The sequence below is a fragment of the Dendrobates tinctorius genome, unplaced genomic scaffold (assembly GCF_039654945.1).
Source record: "Dendrobates tinctorius isolate UK_male_01 unplaced genomic scaffold, ASM3965494v1 ptg000192l, whole genome shotgun sequence".
NCBI classification, from domain to species: domain Eukaryota; kingdom Metazoa; phylum Chordata; class Amphibia; order Anura; family Dendrobatidae; genus Dendrobates; species Dendrobates tinctorius.
In genome coordinates this window covers 6,502,116-6,518,560 of record NW_027361859.1, presented here as the reverse complement: position 1 = coordinate 6,518,560, position 16,445 = coordinate 6,502,116, and the positions used below count along the sequence as shown (strand labels likewise).

At 49.9% G+C, this 16,445-nt stretch overlaps 1 protein-coding gene across 1 annotated transcript in view; it reads right to left on the bottom strand.

Moving 5' to 3' along the window:
- The window catches only part of LOC141055955 (uncharacterized), a 134,184-nt gene that overhangs the window by 35,765 nt on the left and 81,974 nt on the right, over nt 1-16,445 (bottom strand). Inside the window, exon 14 of the mRNA XM_073552651.1 lies at nt 11,383-11,789. Within this exon, the coding sequence (XP_073408752.1) occupies nt 11,383-11,789 (407 nt within the window). The remainder of the gene's footprint in view (nt 1-11,382; nt 11,790-16,445) is intronic.

The following is a 16,445-nucleotide window of genomic DNA, read 5'->3' as shown; positions in this document are numbered from 1 at the left end:
AATATTGCACGACCCACTTTTCAGTTTTTGAATTTCCACAAAAATTTAAAATAACCAATACATTTTGATCAACTTCACAATTGTGTCCCACTTGTTGCTGATTCTTCACCAAAAAATTACATTTGGTATCTTTATGTTTGAAGCATGATATGTGGGAAAAGGTTGAAAAGTTCCAGAGGGCCAAATACTTTCTCAAGGCACTGTATAAGTGAATATAATGTGTGCAATACCAAGCCCAAGGTTTAGTAATGAACAGGTGTAAACCAGATACTCCCCTTAATAAAATGGTACATAAAGAGTTAAATAAAGACACACACACACACACACAAACACACTGTTCGGGTTGGCGATTGCACTAAATAAAAATATAAAGTAAAGCACAATCGCAAGTGAGAGCGTGCAATTACTTTACACTGTGTTTACGCCACACAATGTGAACAGAACTCAGAGTAGCCAGCTCAGTTACTTCACAGAGAGGTACTGCTAAAGTAAAGTACTCAACCCTGTTAACGTCACAGGGGAAATTAGCTTGTGGTTAGAACTCGCTCTGCAACTCAACTGTGCAAACTGCGTACACATAGGAAGCAGATGCTGAGCCAAGGAAAGGAGCTAGTATGACGCTAGGCACTAACCCTGTCGCTTTCCCAGAGAAGTATAGCCTATGGGTTGGACTTGCTCTGTAACTCAACTGTGCTAACCGCACACATAGCCAAGAGGTAGTTACCCAGTCCTAACCCTTCCTGCTAACGTAAATAGTCTCTGAGTAAAGAGCGAGGCGTTGCTGGAAGCCTTTTATGCACTAGGCTCGACCCCAAACACACGCCCAGTCGGCCGAGACATTGCCCTCGGGCCAATTCGGATCTCACCTCACCAGAGCAGCTAACGTCCGGCCACCAATGAGCAGACGCCACATCAAGGACATGCTCAGAAGGGTGATCTCTGGACATAGACTCCCAAGCACCTGGCTGCCCCTGCATATCGCTGGTTACCATAGACTTGGCTGGAGAGCCAGCAGTAACTAAACAAATACCACGAACTTGAGCAAAACGCTGGGACCGACGTCTGTTCTGAGCAGCACTCGCAGACGCCAGGACAGAATGGGAGACCACAGCACCAAGCAATGCTTGTGATCTATCCCACGCATCTTAATTTACCATACTTACTGAACGCCTACTCCCTGACTCCCTCGTCTCCTGCAAAAAAAAATAAAATAATAAACCACCATATAATACTCCCTGTCCGCTGTAGTCCATTTACCGAGTGTCCCACGACAATCTCATGTGTAGAACAGTCACATCGGGAGATGTGACCAATCTACCCGGCCTCCGGTGATACACTGTGGGAGCAATTACTTCCTGTCAGAGTATCACTGCACTGCTGTGAGAGTTCACTTACGGCACTACCGCAGTGTGAGATCTTTCCCAAGCAGCGGTGCTGTGAGAGCACCGGGGCTGATGAACTCCGGTGAACTCTCACGGCGGCTCAATGCTACACTGCGAGAGCGTTTACCTCCTGTCAGTGTATCGCCAGCGGCTGGGTGAGATCGATGTGGGACACTCAATATTAAATGGATTATGGCGGACATGGAGTATATGTTGGTTTATTATTTTTGATTGCTTGCAGGAGACGCGGGTATCAGGGATTAGGTGTTCGGTGCGTATGTGATTATGTCAATGTTTTGATTTTTTTTACAATTGAACTCAGGCGCCGGATGATGAGAATCCCATCATCAGATCATGCTGTCTCTGTTATATGTGACAGCAGACATAGCTGGATGGGAGTAGTAGTCCCATCAGAAGAGTACAATCACTATGGGCTGTTCATCGCATGGGTACACCCGCAGACACCCACACACACTCCCCCGCAAACATGCACATATTCTCCGCACACACATATTCTCCGTCCACACACTCTTCTTTCTGACATTTCCTTTTCTGCAGTGTTTTGGGCAGAAAATCTGCAAGTCTTTTTACATGCTGCAGAAAATAAAACTCTGCAAATAAGTATGAAAATTTCAGCAGCAACAATTGAGCACAACAATTCACCCCTTTCTGCCATACTATCCCATCCATATGCCCCGAAACAATTAGACTATGGATGGGATAGTACATCATGGCGATCGGCCGCAAGCACGGGGTGTCAGGTGATTCTCACAGCTGACACCTGGCACTGAGTGCCAGGAGTGGTCACAGAGCGTTCAAGGCATTTTAACCCCCTGAACACTGTGATCAAACAAGATTGTGGCGATCCAGTGCTGGCAGAGGGGTTGACAGCCCCTCTGCCTTTGGATCAGAGACCCCGCGGCATGACGCGGGGTCCCGATCGCTGCCATGGTAACCCGATGTTGTCATGACAACATCCGAGTTACCAGAGCTGAGAAACTTCCTGTTATGCGCAGTGCATGTCAGGAAGTCTCAGGTCAGTGTGCACGGATCGCAGCGCTGACAGCTTATAAGGCATGTAGATGCAGCTTCATCTGCATGCTACAGAATCGATCAGCCTGGACAAAATGATTGTCCCATAGTGGGACAAAGTGTAAAAGTAAGAATAAAGTAAAAACAATTTTTTTTTTAAATAATTGTAAAAATATGTTTTTAAAAAAATATTAATTAAAAAAATATTAATTATATCAATAAATATTTGAATAAAAAAATCTAAACAATAAAAGTACACATATTTGGAATCGCCGCATCCCTAATGACCCGACCTAAAAATCTGTCCCACTAGTTAACCCCTTTAGTGAGCCCAATAAAAAAAAAAAAAAAAAACTAAAAACAATGCTTCATCATCATACCGCCGAACAAAAAGTAGAATAACACGCGATCAAAAGACGGATATAAACAGGTACCATTGAAAACGTCATCTTGTGGTGCAAAAAACAAACCGCCATACAGCTCGATCAATGGAGAAATAAAAAAAGTTATAGCTCTCAGAATAAAGCGATGCAAAAATAATTTTTATATAAAATACTTGTCATTGCATAAAAGCGCCAAAACATTCAAAAAAAAAAAAATAGAACTACACTTACCTGTAGCTGGGTTTCTAAGACCCTCCACGACAGCACACAGGAGGTTGCTTCCCCATCCTAATTATGGACAGGAAACAAAAGGTTAAATAGCCCTCCCCTTCCTCTAATCCCCAGTGTTTTCCAAGGACTACATAGAGTGAATGCTTGAAATATTATTTAGACCGTGAGCCCTCACGGGCAGGGTCCCCTCTCCTTATGTACTTGTATGTCCCTTGTCTTAGATGTTTATTACACTTGTCTATATTTCCCCTTTTCACATGTAAAGCTCCATGGAATAAATAGCGCTATATAAATGCATAATAATAATAATAATAATAATAATAAATAATAAAATTCATATAAGTCACATGAACAAAATTTGTTAGGGGGGAAATTACCCGTGCTGTCGTGGAGGGTCTCAGAAACCCAACTACTGTGTCACGGGGGCTTAGTTCAACTAAGGCTGAAATACCCGGGGCCCCTGTGGTGTCCCTTTACTAGGGGAAACCCTGTCTGACCCTCAACCCAGGGTTTTTGCTGAAGGTGCAAATGCCTGAGCCTCCGACCTTTCCTTATCTCCTGCTCAGCCCTGCACTTAACCCTCCACCCTCCACCCAGTGAGAAGTCACCACCAAAGCTCCCACACAAATAATGACAGACAGGGAGAACTTAAACTGCACTGCGCCGCACACACACAGGAATAAACAGTAATGTTAACAGGGCACAACTAAACACAAATATGGGAAGGAGAAAGGATAACGACGGATCATACGACACCAGATATGAATCTCTCTCTCTTGAACACCTCCACTCCAGACCGGAACCACTTGGTATGAAACACAAGCTATAATCGGCGACGCCCATAGGCCAGCATGACTATTTAAAGACCGTGGGCGTGACTAACCATCCAACCTGGTCTCCAGCAGGATTAACCCCCGAGAGCCTGAAGATCAGGCTGGCGCCACTGAGGCTATAGTGGCTGGAGGTGGAACTACCTCTGCCTGCCGGATGCTGTGGTGTGAACAGCGTCCGACATGACAGTACCCCGTCTTCTACGAGGGACCCCAGGGCCCTCAAGACTCATAGGACCCGGCTTGTCCGGATGACGACGGTGAAAAGAACTGACCAGCCGATCCGCATGTATGTCTGAGGCTGGAACCCAAGACCTCTCCTCTGGACCATACCCCCGCCAGTGCACCAAATACTGAAGAGTACGGCGTACTACTCGAGAGTCCACTACCTTGGCGACCTCGAACTCTAACTCGCCATCCACCATGACTGGAGGTGGCATCGGCGTCGTGTCCACCAAGCCTACCACCTTTTTCAATAAAGCCCTGTGAAACACGTTGTGTATCTTGTACACCGCGGGAAGTTCCAACCGATAAGCTACTGGGTTAATGATGGCAGAAATCCTAAAAGGCCCAATAAACCTTGGACCCAGTTTTAAAGAAGGGATTTTGAGTTTTATGTTCTTCGTAGCTAACCACACCCATTCACCCACACACAGGTCCTTACCTGGCACGCGTCTACTGTCAGCCACCCGTTTGTACCTGGCACTCATGCTCAACAAACGCTGTTTCACCCGCCTCCAGACTGATGACAATTGGGCTCCTAGCTGATCCTCCTCCGGGACACCCCCGGAGTCACCCTGACGTAAGGTACAAAACTGAGGATGTTGACCGTACACACAAAAGAATGGAGACTCTCCTGATGACTCTTGGCGGTGATTATTTAATGCGAATTCGGCCAGAGGAAGGAAAGTAGACCACTCCTCCTGGTTGTCGGACACAAAGCATCGTAAATACTGTTCTAGATTTTGGTTCATGCGCTCAGTTTGTCCATTAGACTGTGGATGAAACGCCGATGAATGTGACAACTTGATCCCCAACCTTGAGCAAAAAGCTTTCCAAAACCTCGCCACAAATTGCGTACCCCTATCAGATACTATGTCAGACGGTACTCCGTGGAGTCTGACCACCTCCTTCACAAATACCTGAGCCAACGTCTTAGCATTGGGCAAAGAGGACAACGCCACAAAATGCGCCATCTTTGAAAAACGGTCAACCACCACCAGGATGACCGTGTTCCCTGCCGAGGCTGGCAAGTCAGTGATAAAATCCATGGAGATTTCTGTCCATGGCCTATTGGGTACCCCCAGAGGCTGTAGCGTGCCAGCAGGACGGGTTCGGGGTGACTTAGCCCTAGCGCACGTGATGCAAGCTGCCACGTACGAGACCACGTCCTGCCGGATTTTGGGCCACCAGAAACGACGCGATACCAGCTCTAAGGTGCCCTTCACCCCTGGGTGACCAGCCAGTACCGAATCGTGGTGTTCCTTCAACACCTTAGGCCGAAGATGCAGGGGTACAAATGATTTGTTGGCGGGAAGTCCTGGTGGTACCTCCTCTTGGGCCTCGGCAATCTCCGCCTCTACCTCAGTCGTGAGAGCCGAGACCACTACCCCTTTCTGGAGGATGGGTACCGGCTCTTCCCGAGGTTCTCCCCCCGGAAAACACCTAGACAAAGCATCCGCCTTGGTGTTTTTAGCCCCGGGACGGTACGTCACAAGAAAATTGAAACGAGTAAAAAACAATGCCCAGCGAGCCTGCCTAGGAGACAGACGCTTGGCCGACTCCAGGTAGAGCAGATTCTTATGGTCGGTGATAACTGTGACCTGGTGAGCCGCCCCCTCCAAGAAGTGTCGCCATTCCTCAAAAGCCAGTTTGATGGCCAACAACTCCCTGTTGCCGATATCATAATTCCGTTCGGCCGGCGACAACTTCTTGGAGAAGTAGGCGCATGGATGCATCTCGCTCAAGGACGAGCCTTGAGACAGTACTGCCCCCACTCCCACCTCCGACGCATCAACCTCTACCACAAAAGGTTTAGACACGTCTGGTTGCACCTGAATGGGGGCTGAAGCAAAACTATTCTTCAGACGCTCAAATGCACGTATAGCCACCTCAGGCCAGTTCGCCAGATCGGCACCCTTTTTTGTCATGTCCGTGAGCGGTTTGGCGACAGTAGAAAAGTGTTTTATAAATTTCCTATAATAATTCGCAAACCCAAGGAACCGCTGGAGTGCTTTCAGACTCTCCGGCCTCTCCCATTGCAACACCGCTTGCACCTTAGCGGTGTCCATTTTAAAACCAGCTGCGGACACAATATATCCCAAAAAGGGCAACTCCTGGACAAAAAATAAACATTTTTCCAGCTTAGCATAGAGCTGGTTCTCCCGGAGCAACTGTAACACCTGCCTAACATGCTGCAAATGAGTGTCCCGATCGCTAGAATAAATGAGGATATCATCCAGGTATACAATCACAAATCTCCCCAGGACATGAGCAAAGACATCATTAATAAAATGTTGGAAAACGGCAGGCGCGGTGGTCAACCCAAACGGCATAACCAGACTCTCAAAATGACCCTCAGGAGTGTTAAACGCCGTCTTCCACTCATCCCCCTGACGGACCCTTATGAGGTTATACGCCCCCCTGAGGTCCAGCTTGGAAAACCATTTTGCCCCCGCTACCTGGTTGAACAAATCCGGGATCAACGGCATTGGGTAGGGATCACGGATAGTAATCTGGTTTAACTCTCGGAAATCCAGACACGGGCGTAACCCCCCATCTTTCTTCTTAATGAAGAAAAACCCCGCGGCTACAGGCGAGGACGAAGGCCGGATGTGACCTTTGCTCAGACTCTCCGCGATGTAGTCTTTCAGAGCTTGTCTCTCAGGACCAGAAATATTAAACATCCTGGCCTTAGGTAATTTGGCCCCGGGTTTTAACCTAATAGCACAGTCATAGGCTCTATGTGGAGGCAGTTCTGAGCAACCCTCCTCAGAGAAAACATCCGCGAAATCCTGCAAAGCCTCCGGCAGGCTGGGCGTCACGGCGGACACACATGTGGCCAAGCAATTGTCTTGGCAGAAACCACTCCATTGTACTATGTCCTGAGTTTTCCAATCAATTACCGGGTTGTGCCTGGACAGCCATGGAAAACCCAGGACCATTTGAGCTGGGAGATTACGGAGGACCCTACATGTAACCGACTCAGAATGTAGGACCCCAATGTGGAGTTTCACCTCTGCCACAAACTCAGTAATCTCCCCTTGAGGGAGGGGAACAGCATTAATGGTCACCACCTGTATGGGGTGAGGAAGTTTTTCAATCTTAAACCCGGCGGTGTGTGCAAACTCCTCATCTATGAGATTGGTGGCGGAACCGCTATCCACAAACACTGATATAGGTAGCTCTCTGCCGGCGACAATAACCTTGGCAGGGAGCATACATTGAGATACCATCATGGAGGATATGCATACGCTCAGTTGGGTCTCCTCCATACCCTCTGAGCTTAACAGTTTTCCGCCGGTGTGACCCTCTTAGGTAGTACCGGGCAAACGTTAACATAATGACCTCCTTTACCACAGTAGAAACATGCTCCGGACTTCCGGACTCCCGGAGCGCGAGGCTGAACCTGTGCCACGCCAGCAATCTGCATAGGTTCAGGGGACTCATCTACTTCAACCACTCCTGCACCTCTGTTTTCCCCCAGAGGTAGCGTCTCCTGTGCCCCCTGACGAAAACGGCGATCAATACGTATCACCAAACTCATGGCAGACTCCAATGATGCCGGAGTCTCATACATCAGGAGGGCTTGTTTCACCCTCCCTGATACCCCATGAATAAACTGGCTCCGCAGTGCTGGGTCATTCCACTGTGTGTCTACAGCCCAGCGGCGAAATTCCGAACAATAGTCTTCTGCCAAGCGCTCCCCCTGGCGGAGGGCGCGGATTTTAGATTCCACTAGAGCCAGTCGGTCAGGGTCATCGTAAATGAGCCCGAGGGCAGAAAAAACATTATCGACCGAATGAAATGTAGCAGAGTCAGGTGGTAAGGAAAATGCCCATGCTTGGGGGTCACCACTCAGTAATGACAACACCAGCCCTACTCGCTGGGCCTCATTACCTGAGGATATTGGCCGCATGCGGAAGTATAATTTGCAGGCCTCCCGAAATACGACAAATTTGCTGCGATCGCCTGAAAATCGTTCTGGCAGCGGAAACTTCGGCTCTGCACCGATACCTGCAGATGCCGTTTGCACCTTTGCTACTACCAGGCCCTGCTGCTGAACTGCCCCATTCAACTCGGAGACCTGTATGGACAGCGCCGCCAACTGGCGGGTTATGGAATCTAATGGATCCATGGACTCCTGAAAAAATGTGGGCCGATTATAATGTCACGGGGGCTTAGTTCAACTAAGGCTGAAATACCCGGGGCCCCTGTGGTGTCCCTTTACTAGGGGAAACCCTGTCTGACCCTCAACCCAGGGTTTTTGCTGAAGGTGCAAATGCCTGAGCCTCCGACCTTTCCTTATCTCCTGCTCAGCCCTGCACTTAACCCTCCACCCTCCACCCAGTGAGAAGTCACCACCAAAGCTCCCACACAAATAATGACAGACAGGGAGAACTTAAACTGCACTGCGCCGCACACACACAGGAATAAACAGTAATGTTAACAGGGCACAACTAAACACAAATATGGGAAGGAGAAAGGATAACGACGGATCATACGACACCAGATATGAATCTCTCTCTCTTGAACACCTCCACTCCAGACCGGAACCACTTGGTATGAAACACAAGCTATAATCGGCGACGCCCATAGGCCAGCATGACTATTTAAAGACCGTGGGCGTGACTAACCATCCAACCTGGTCTCCAGCAGGATTAACCCCCGAGAGCCTGAAGATCAGGCTGGCGCCACTGAGGCTATAGTGGCTGGAGGTGGAACTACCTCTGCCTGCCGGATGCTGTGGTGTGAACAGCGTCCGACATGACATACTGGTAAGTGTAGTTCTATTTTCGCTAATCCCCTCCACTAAAGCACACAGGAGGTATACCAAAGAATAATGGTTTATGAAGGCACCACGGCTTGCAGAACTTTCCTGCCAAAGGCTAGATCTCGTACTGACATAAGATCTAATCTATAATGCCTAGTGAAGGAATGGACTGAAGACCAGGTCGCAGCCTTGCAGATCTGCTCGATGGATGCATTAGCCTTTTCTGCCCAGGAGACGGAGACAGCTCTAGTGAAGTGGGCTTTCATGGATACCGGAGGAGGTAGATCCTGATTTTTAAAAGTGGCCGTGATTGCTTTCTTGATCCAGTTGGCTAGGGAGCTTTTGGACGCTTTTTTCCCCTTTGTTCGGTCCACCATAGTGAACAAAAAGATTCTGATCTTTCCTCCAGGGCCACGTTTCTTCCAAATAGATGAGGACTGCTCGCCGGACGGCCAGAGAATGGAATCCTACTTCCCTCTCATCCTTCGGGTTATCACAGAAGGAGGGCAGTATTATTTCCTGGGACCTGTGGAAATCCGAAGACACTTGGTACAAAGGAAGGGTCTAGCCGGAAAATTAGTCTATCGTCCAGAATTCTTAGATAAGGCTCTCTGATGGACAGAGCCTGAATTTCGCCCACCCTTCTTGCCGTTGTAAGGGCTACGAATAGTGCTGTTTTCCAAGATAGTTTATCTATCTGGGTCTAGTCGATAGGTTCAAATGGAGGGCTCGTTAGACCCTTTAGTACTATATTCAAGTCCCAAGCTGGGACCATGCTGGACTTATTTGGACGGATTCTGGAAGCTGCTGACATAAATCTCCTGATCCATCGATGTTCTGCTAGGTTTTGGTTGAAGTAAGAACTTATGGCTGATACTTGGATCCTCAAGGTACTTGGTTTTAGTCCCTTGGTTAATCCATCTTATAGGAAATCTAGGATCTCTGCTAAGTCTGGTTGGAAGGGATCCATGGGAGTGGATCCACACCATGCTGAGATAGTCTTCTATATTTTGGAGTATATGGCGTTTGTGATTGGTTTCCTACTTTTTTGCAAGGTGGATATAACCGCATCTGAGAGGCCTCTGGCTTTCAGGATTGTGGTTTCAGATGCCAAACTGCCAAGCTTAAGCTGTGGGGAGCCGGGTGAAGGATGGGACCTTGATGTAGAAGGTCCAGGTCCAGAGGTAGGATCAGAGGACCCTCTGAGTTCATTAGTTTTAGGGCTCCGAACCACCTCCTTTTTGGCCAGAGAGGGACGATCAGGATAGTTTTGACCCCGTCTGTTCTGACCTTTTGCAGAGTTCTTAGTATTAGGGGAATTGGTGGAAAGGTGTATGCCAGTCCGAAGTTCCATGGGCAAGCGAAGGCATCCACCCTTGAATTTTTTTTGTTTGGACCTATGGAGAAGTACTGCTTTGTTTTGGCGTTCTCCCGGTTTGCGAATAGGTCTACCTCTGGGAGACCCCATTTTTTGGTTTTGGTATGGAATACTCTCATATTGAGACTCCATCCTTCTGGATCTATGTCTGTCCTGCTTATGAAGTCTACCTCGATGTTGTCAGACCCTTGCAGGTGGAGAGCTGATAGGGACTGGAGATGGCGTTCTGCCCAGCCGAATATCCGTGCTGAAACGTTTTGCAGGCTTCCGTATTTTGTGCTGCCCTGATGACGTAGATGGGCCACGGTGGTCATATTGTCGGATTAAATCCGGACATTGGTTCCCTGGATTGATGTTTCCGCTGCCTGTAGGGCTTCTTCTACCGCTCTCAGTTCTCTGTAATTGGAAGATTGTTTTTCCATGTCTTTGGGCCAGAGGCCCTGGAAGACTCCCTGAGGCGATATTGCTCCCCAACAAAGTTTGCTGGTGTCTGTTGTGATTGACGTCATGGGGTATTGTATCCAGGGTGTCTCTTTTGCTAGGTTTCCCTGGTTGAGCCACCAGTTGAGAGACCGCTTTACGTGTTGGGGTAGGGAGAGTCTCATATTGAGGGTCTCCTGGTCTTTGTTCCAGCGGGATAGGAAATGTCTCTGAAGTATCCTTGAGTGGGCCTGGGCCCAGGGGATGCAAGAAGTCAGTGACCATAATGTTGACATGTCAAACCTTATAGTCACTGTTTTTGACTTTTTAGAGTCCGAATTTTTGATCTTACGCCTACCTGCTTTGTGGACGGAAGAAAAGATATTTGGTTCTAGGAATCTAGGAGGATCCCTAGAAAGACCTTCCTGGTTGAGGGATTCAGGTCTGATTTTTCCCAATTTACCATCCAGCCCAGGGATGCCAGGGTCTGCAGGACTGATTGCAGGTATTGTCAGAGTGGTGTTGGAGGGAGCCATGACCAGGAGGTCGTCCAGGTAAGGAACGACACATATGTCCTTTCCTCTGAAGAATGCTACCACTTCTGCCATTATTTTTGTAAATGTTCGGGGTGCCGAAGATATGCCAAAGGGCAGAATCCTGAACTGGAAGTGTTGCACTTCTTCGTCTAGAGTGACTGCGAACCTTAGACATCGCCAATGAGATGGATGGGTACGTGGTAATAGGCCTCTTGGAGATCTATGGTGGCCATGGAAAAGTCTTTTCCGATCAATGGTATCGTGGTCTTTATCGATTCCATCTTGAAACGTTGGTACCGGACATGTTGGTTCAGCTTCTTTAGGTTTATGATGACCTGGTATTTCCCACTTGGCTTTTTTACTAAGAACAGCCGGGTGTAGTGGCCTTGACCCTGCTCCGGTTCTGGAACTGGTGAGATTACCGCCGATGATAGCATCTTTTGGAGTTCCGAATGCAGAACTTTTTGAAGTCTTGCCGAAGGAAGGTTTGGGGGAGGGGGGGGCTGGAAGAGAATTCTATTTTTACTCCCCATCTGACGAATTTTAGGATTCTTCGATCCATGGTTATCTTCTGCCAACTCGGGAAGTAGTTTGCGATTCTGCCCTGTTACAGAACCACTCAGCACCCAGAATATGTTGTGCAGTTATATGGATGTATAATAGGTTCTATGTGAGATGCATGTCCCTAATGTATCAGCAGTGTCCGCCCTCCCCCCACCTTTGTAATTCCCACAGTAAACATCCGCAGGCTCCGGCCACCTGCGGCTTTTGTAATGCATGTCTGGCCTGCCCTCTGAATCTGGGTGATATATTCTGTGTTCTGTGAGTAAAGTGTTGTCAGACTGGAAATACATGGAGAAGCAGTGATCTTTTATATGCTCCCAAGTAACCCAGGGATTCCAGCCAACGTCATTCATTCAGACTCCAGCCAACGCAGAGCGGACCTCCGAAAATACGGGGTGGTACTGAAAGAGGTACCCCAGCTTGGTAGACCCCGTTACACTGGTGGCAGACAGCGGGATTTGATACCCCTTCTACAGGAGGAAAGGAATTAATGGAAAATAACTACCAGAAGTTAAAGAGGACTACATTAAAAGATCTGGTGGAAGCCCGAGGGTTGATCGCCAGCAACAAAACAAAAGCGGATTTGATAGCAGCCATCATGGAACACGACAGTGCAGCGCCCCCCAATGTGAACGTGGAGGAGACCGAGTTCCAGAGGGAGGTAAAGAACAGACTGGTGTTCTTTGGCCCAAACCCTGCGGTAGAGATCATACGAGAGGTGATGGCTGATGTGCATACTGATCTGAAGGAAAAGATGGCCGAACGGACCAGGATAGAGCTAGCCAAGATGGAGATGGCAGAGCGGACCAAAGTGGAGCTGGCCAAGATGGAGATGGCAGGGCGGAGAGAGGAGAGCCAGCGAGCAGGGGGAGCTCTGGCCTTCGACCAGGTACCTTCAACAGTAAGCCACAAAAAGATCCAATATAATGCCTTCCGACAGTTGGGGGAGGCAGAGGTAGACATTGATGGCTTTCTGCAGGACTTTGAGCGGCAGTGTGCCCTTCATCAAGTGAAGCCGGAGGAACGGGTTCAGATTCTGGCCAGCAAGCTGACAGGCCGAGCAGCGGACGCCTATCGCACGGTACCTGATGAGGACTGTATGGACTATGAGCGGATCAAAGGAGTGATCTTGGCCCGGTATGCGCTGACACCAGAGGCCTATCGTCAAAAGTTCCGCGGACTTATAAAACGCGTAACCGATACCCACGCTGAATGGGCCTGTAAATTACGGCGGTCACTGCTACAGTGGGTACAAGGGAGCCAAGCAACCACTAAGGAGGACGTCCTCCAGCTCTTCCTGTTAGAACAATTCTTTAATGGACTAAACCCCGAGATACAGGAATGGCTTCGGGACAGGCGGCCAACGACTCTTGAGGAAGCCGCTCGTCTGGCCGATGAACATCATGATGCCAGGAGGCCGCAGTTCTCCGGATCAAAGGTGGTCACTAGGGGCCTGCCCATGGACCTGGAGGGCCCCAAACCACCGAAGATTGTAGGGGGACCAGCTAGAAACCCGGCCTACCACAGTCCCCCTGGGGCGCGATGCCACACCTGCCGTCAGCTGGGCCACCTGCAAAGACAATGCCCCAACCGGACTCAGCATACCCAGTGGCCAAAGGCGGGAACAGCTACTTTCAGCCGGGCTGCTGTACACTGCTACCAAGGCGAAGCTGACCCGGCATTGGGGGCTATGACTAACCAAGGGGTGGAAGAGATGGAGGAAGTGCTGCAGGAAGTAGACCCCGTGCAGGCAGCCCGGGCAGATAATCGGCAACAGCATCGACAGGTCGTGTGGGTTAATGGGAAACGTATGCAGGGACTAAAAGATTCCGTAGCAACTTTGACACTTGTGAAGCCTCATCTCGTCCGGGACCAAGACGGAGACGGACCGGAGAGTGGCAATCCATGTAGCAGGGGGAGCTATACATCGACTGCCCACTGCCAGGATTCACCTGAACTGGGGAGTCGGGGATGGCCTTGTTGAGGTCGGCTTGATGGAGGATTTGCCTGCAGACGTCTTGCTGGGAAATTACGTGGGGACCATGTTGTCTGCATTCTCGGTGGCCACTCTGGCTGAGACCTATCCTGTGACCACCCGGAGACAAGCTCGAGCTGCGGAAGCGGAATCACACTCAGAGGAGGCCCAGGTAAGACATCCCAGCCCTACACGTATTCCCATAGCCAGACACATTTCTTGGGCCACCCCAGATGAATTTAAGAGGGAATTACTTGAGGATCCTTCATTAGAGGGATATCGTGGGAAGGCACAGGAGGGGAGAGGGGTACTGGAAGGGGAACAGTTTGTATGGAAGCAGGGACTCCTCTACCGGATCACAGAGCAGCACCACACAGGGATGAGCCCCACTATAAAACACCAGCTGGTAGTTCCCAAGAAGTATAGGCAGGAGCTACTGCGAATCTCTCATGACAAATCCTTAGCCGGGCACTTCGGCGTCAGTCGCACCAGGCATCGTCTGACACAAAACTTCTTTTGGCCGGGGGTAACCTATGATGTTCGTCAGTACTGCCAGACCTGTGACAGTTGTCAGCGCATTGGCAAGAGGGGGGGATCGATGCAAGGCCAAATTACGCCCCCTCCCCATTGTGGAGGAACCATTTAGCCGAGTAGCGGTCGATCTGATAGGGCCGTTAGCCAAACCCAGTCCGTCAGGGAAAAAGTATATATTGACCGTGGTAGATTATGCCACACGGTATCTAGAGGCGGTTGCGTTACCTAACATATTGGCAGAGACGGTGGCGGCCGCCCTGCTCCAGGTTTTCTCACGGGTTGGATTTCCCCGGGAGATTATCTCGGACCAGGGTACCCAGTTTACAGCAGAGGTGACCAACCAACTGTGGAAGCTGTGCGGCGTAAAGTCCATTAGAAGCGCCCCGTACCACCTGCAAACCAATGGGTTGTGTGAACGCTTTAACGGGACATTAAAACAGCTCATTGGGACTTTTACCAGGACCTACAGGGACTGGGAGAAATTCTTGCCACACCTCCTGTTTGCCTATCGGGAGGTGCCCCAAGAATCCACGGGGTTCTCCCCGTTCGAGCTGGTATACGGGAGACGAGTAAGGGGACCCCTAGACTTAGTGCTGGAACACTGGGAAGGGGAGGGCCTCATAGAAGGGGTACCTATTGTACCCTATGTGCTGGAATTCCGGGACCGCCTACAGGAGCTGACTCAGGCTGTACGTGGGAACATGCAGGCGACCCAGCGGCGCCAGCGCATATGGTACGATCGGAGGGCCAGAGAGCGCACCTTGGAAATAGGACAGAAGGTCCTGGTGTTAGAGCCCACTAAGCAGAATAAGTTTCAAGCTGCATGGCAGGGGCCCTACCAGGTAGTGGGGAAAATAGCCGACACAACCTATAATGTCGCCGATTGTGACGACCCCAGGGTTATCCGCATGTTCCACGTGAATATGCTGAAGCCCTACCGGGAGCGCAATGAAGAGGTAGTGGCCATCTGTGCACCTGAAGCAGAAGATTTAGCCGGACTTCCCTTGCCGGATGTCTTAGGGGAAAGGACTCAGTCTAAAACATGGGAGCAGGTACACTTGGTTGAAGACCTAGGCCCCCGGGAGAGACAGCAGGCGGAGGCGTTGTTGAGGCTGCGACAGAGGATGTTTTCAGAGAGACCGGGGTACACTCGCCTGGCACAACACAAGGTTGAGACCCAGGATCAGATTCCCCTGCGACAAAACCCCTTCCGCGTCCCTGAGTCTGTACGAGAGGGGATGCGACAAGAGATACAAGAGATGCTGCATTTAGGGGTCATTGAAGAGTCAGATAGTCCCTGGGCATCCCCCATAGTGTTAGTGCCCAAGAAGGATGGGACTACACGGTTTTGTGTAGACTATCGTAAGCTCAATGAGAAAACAGTGACGGATGCATACCCCATGCCGCGTGTGGATGAGTTGTTAGACCGGCTGGCGGGGGCAAAGTATTTGACCACCATTGATCTATGCAAAGGCTACTGGCAGATTCCCCTTAGTCCTGACGCTATTCCCAAGTCGGCATTTGTCACCCCGTTTGGCTTATTCCAGTTTCGAGTTATGCCATTCGGGATGAAGAATGCCCCGGCGACCTTCCAAAGGCTGGCTGACCGGCTTCTGGATGGTCTCCAGGACTATGCTTGTGCCTACCTGGACGACATCGCCATCTACAGTGCGACATGGGAAGAGCATCTAAATCACCTAGAGACAGTATTGGACAGGATCCACCAGGCCGGAATCACCCTGAACCCAAACAAGTGTCACGTGGGCAAAGCAGAGGTTCAGTATTTAGGGCATTGGGTGGGAAGTGGGAAACAGCGACCAGAACCAGCCAAGATTGAGGCAATAGCCAAATGGCCCATCCCACGCACTAAAACCCAGGTCATGGCGTTTCTAGGGACAGCGGGGTATTACAGGAAATTCGTTCCCAATTACAGCAGCGTAGCCAAGCCCCTCACTGATCTGACCCGTAAGAACCAACCCCACCAGGTAACCTGGACCTCAGAGTGTGAGGAAGCCTTCCGCCAACTAAAGGACGCCCTCACCAATACCCCTGTATTGGCCGCACCCGATCCAACTAAACGTTTCCTTGTTCATACAGACGCTTCTATGTTTGGATTGGGGGCAGTACTGAGCCAAGTCGGGCCGGACGGCCAAGAACACGGCTTACCTGCGTCGGAAACTACTGCCC